This window comes from Bison bison, unplaced genomic scaffold (genome assembly GCF_000754665.1).
Source record: "Bison bison bison isolate TAMUID 2011002044 unplaced genomic scaffold, Bison_UMD1.0 scf7180017862278, whole genome shotgun sequence".
In the NCBI taxonomy this organism is placed as follows: Eukaryota; Metazoa; Chordata; class Mammalia; order Artiodactyla; family Bovidae; genus Bison; species Bison bison.
Genome location: NW_011492850.1, coordinates 609,678 through 612,964, shown reverse-complemented (window position 1 = coordinate 612,964; position 3,287 = coordinate 609,678). Strand labels below are relative to the sequence as shown.

General features: G+C 46.9%; 1 protein-coding gene across 1 annotated transcript; it reads right to left on the bottom strand.

Moving 5' to 3' along the window:
* Nucleotides 1-4: 4 nt before the first annotated feature.
* On the bottom strand, nt 5-1,238 carry LOC104983370 (disintegrin and metalloproteinase domain-containing protein 30-like; the record flags this gene model as incomplete). Its single annotated transcript, XM_010832828.1, has 1 exon — nt 5-1,238. A coding segment is annotated over exon 1 (1,234 nt), but the record flags the coding sequence as incomplete, so codon positions are not given.
* Nucleotides 1,239-3,287: the final 2,049 nt, after the last annotated feature.

The window sequence follows — 3,287 nt, the reverse complement described above, 5'->3', positions numbered from 1 at the left end:
TCACATTCCTCATTCTCTTCCACAATTTTGTTTCCACATCTCTTAACCACATAGCCTAGGCCTGGGAGATTATTTAGACAGTTTAATCCTGAATTTACATGTGAATAAAATTCGGCATAACTACAATTACTAAACCCAGTTCGTCCAGTGCCCATGATACAACTATGCCTACCCTTACACTGGCAGTATTCATAATCATGGGTCATTCCCACACTATGGCCCAGAACATGAGCAGTCCAAGTGGCAGGGCCAAGGATGTTTCTATCTAGCACAGAACTTGTAGATCCAGAAGGTATCATACTACATACACTTCCCCAGTGATGAGCAAGTGCATCCTTAAACTTTTTGTGAACATACAGGTGTGCCCAATCTGCTGGAATCCGAACATGTAGGTCACGTGACCTGTACTGCACAAACTGGCCTAAAACTTGTGATAACTCTGGGGAATTAAGTGCTATTTTGTCTCTGTCTGTCCATACTTCAACAGCTAATAGCTGTATTCTCATATGGACATCTTGAAAGTAAGAGTCTGCAACTGAAGTCAGAAGAATGGCATCATTTATGATTTGAGTAAGATTGGAGTTCATATATAAATACCTACTGTTATCAAAGACCAGGGCTAATTCCAGGTACTTTTGGTGCACATATGACTCAGTGAAATCTGGAGTCCTAGCCATGTTCTCATGCTGGGCCATCTGCTCTACTGTTTCCTCATTAGTTAAGCCACAGATTTGATTGGGAATTTCCTCCTCTTTCTCCAGGGGATATACCATGTGTTCAAAATTAGAAGAAGCCTTGAAGGGCTCGATTTGGTAATTATTGGCAGCAATTTTCAGGATGCCTCGGAGACCTCCCATACATGTACTTATGGTAGCTTCAGATTCCGGATTTCCTTCAACCAAGCCCATATAGTTGCAGTCGCTGGATATATAAGGGTGATCTTCCAAGAGTCTTCCTTGTTCTGTGAAGGAGAAAATCTGCAGATTCCGGGGCAATAGAAACCTCTTGGGCCACAGGTGAAGGACACGGTCCTTGCCTTTTACCTGCAGGAGGTAGGACACGTGCCTGGCCACTCTCTGCTCCCCTCCACGGAAGCTCAGCTTCTTGGGAATGGTGATTTCATAGGAGTCAAAGCCCCACTCAGGGTGAAAATGTAAATCCTTGCCAAGAGAGTCAACCAGGAGCACCGCCAGGACTAGCGACCGGCCTGGGGAGAGGCAGGTCCTCACTGACCTCATGGCACAGCCTGTTCCCTACTGACTCAGTCCCTGCCACTGTGGCCTTGAGAGTCAGCCTTCCAGGGACCTCCGCTAGAGGCGCTGGGAGCAGTGCGTGCAAAGCTCGCTGGTGCGGTGTATGGGAGCGCAGCCCTGGGCCAAGCTGGGTCAGGCTGAGGCTAGCTGATTTCCCCAGCAGCTACACGCCCCGCCCAACGCATCTAGTTCGTTCTCTGGGCGGTGCCGTTGGGCGCACGTGGAAGAATCCAAGGAAGGTGCGCCAGAATAAAATGAAAAGCTAGACTGTCTATTTGCGGGTTGGAGAAGACAGAGAGCAGCTTGAGAAAAGGAGAAGGACTAAAGAATAAGAGGAACAACCAAGAACTTGCTCAAGGCTCGCTGTAATTTGGGCCATTTCTTGTTTCTGTAGACTTTAGGACACACCCGATTTTCCCATGTGTTGATGTGCATGTTTCATAGGCTGCTGTGCCCACTTCATCATTGCACTACTTCATCATCCCACTTTTCTGCGGGGCTCACTTGCGGCCAAAGGAAAGAGCATCTGAGGGGGCCAGAGTAGCACCCGAGCCTGAGAAAATGAGCGGAGACACTACCTTCCCACCCCCACCCCTGGACGCACCTTTGGTCAACAGGTGAAATGTGACCAGAGTTCAAGAAACGCTCCATTTAGCAAAAGGAAGTTATGGAGACTTTAATGTGAACTGTTGGAGGAACTGCCGAGGATACACATACCAAAAGGTTGTGATGTGAAATGGGGATTTGGAAGTCTAGACCACATTCAAGAAGTTTGATGTGACAGAGGGGAAAGAAACAGAAAAGAGGCTGGAGAGTTCTGGGGAGTTTGGAATTGACTAGTACCCACTGCTGTATATAAAACAGATAAGCAACAGGGACCTACAGTATAGCACAGGGAAAGTAAAAGTTGCTTAGTTGTGTCCAACTCTTTGTGACCACATGGATTATACAGTCCATGGAATTCTCCAGGTCAGAATACTGGAGTGGGTAGCCTTTTCCCTTCTCTAGGGGATCTTCCCAACCCAGGGATCGAACCCAGGTCTCGGGGAACTCTGCTCAATATTATGTAACAACCTAAATGGCAAGATAATTTGAAAAAGAATAGATACATGTATTTGTATAACTAAATCAGTCTGCTATATACCTGAAATTAACGTGACATTCTTAATCAAATGTACTCCGATATAATATAAAAAGTTATTTTATAAATAAAAATAATTTTTTAAAAAGAGAGATTGTTGGAGGGAAGAGTCCTGGCCATTCTCAAGCACTGGTATAAAGCTCCCCTCAGCCTCAGCAGAGGATAGGAAATCCCTCAAAGAGAACCCCCTCAGAGGGTGGCAAAGGAGGAGGCCCGTGTACTGTGGAAACGACCTGGTTGGAGATCCTGCTTTGAGTTCTTTAGGACATATACCCATAAGTTCAACTGCTGATGGATTCCTAGAATTGTGAGTGTAATTAGCAGACAGTAAGGAAGGGCCTGTCTGAAGATTCAGGTTCCTAGTCAAGTCAGTTACTGAGCTGAGAGGCAGTGGACATAAAGGACATGAAGAAGGGGAGAACTCAGCAGAGAGCTGACTCAGTTCAGTTCAGTTCAGTCGCTCAGTCGTGTCCGACTTTTCACAACCCCATGAATCGCAGCACGCCAGGCCTCCCTGTCCATCACCAGCTCACGGAGTTTACTCAGACTCACGTCCATCAAGTCAGTGATGCCATCCAGCCATCTCATCCTCTGTCGTCCCCTTCTCCTCCTGCCCCCAACCCCTCCCAGCATCAGAGTCTTTCCCAGTGAGTCAACTCTTCGCATGAGGTGGCCAAAGTACTGGAGTTTCAGCTTTAGCATCATTCCTTCCAAAGAAATCCCAGGGCAGATCTCCTTCAGAATGGACTGGTTGGATCTCCTTACAGTCCAAGGGACTCTCAAGAGCCTTCTCCAACACCACAGTTCAAAAGCATCAATTCTTTGGCACTCAGCCTTCTTCACAGTCCAACTCTCACATCCATACATGACCACAGGAAAAACCATAGCCTTGA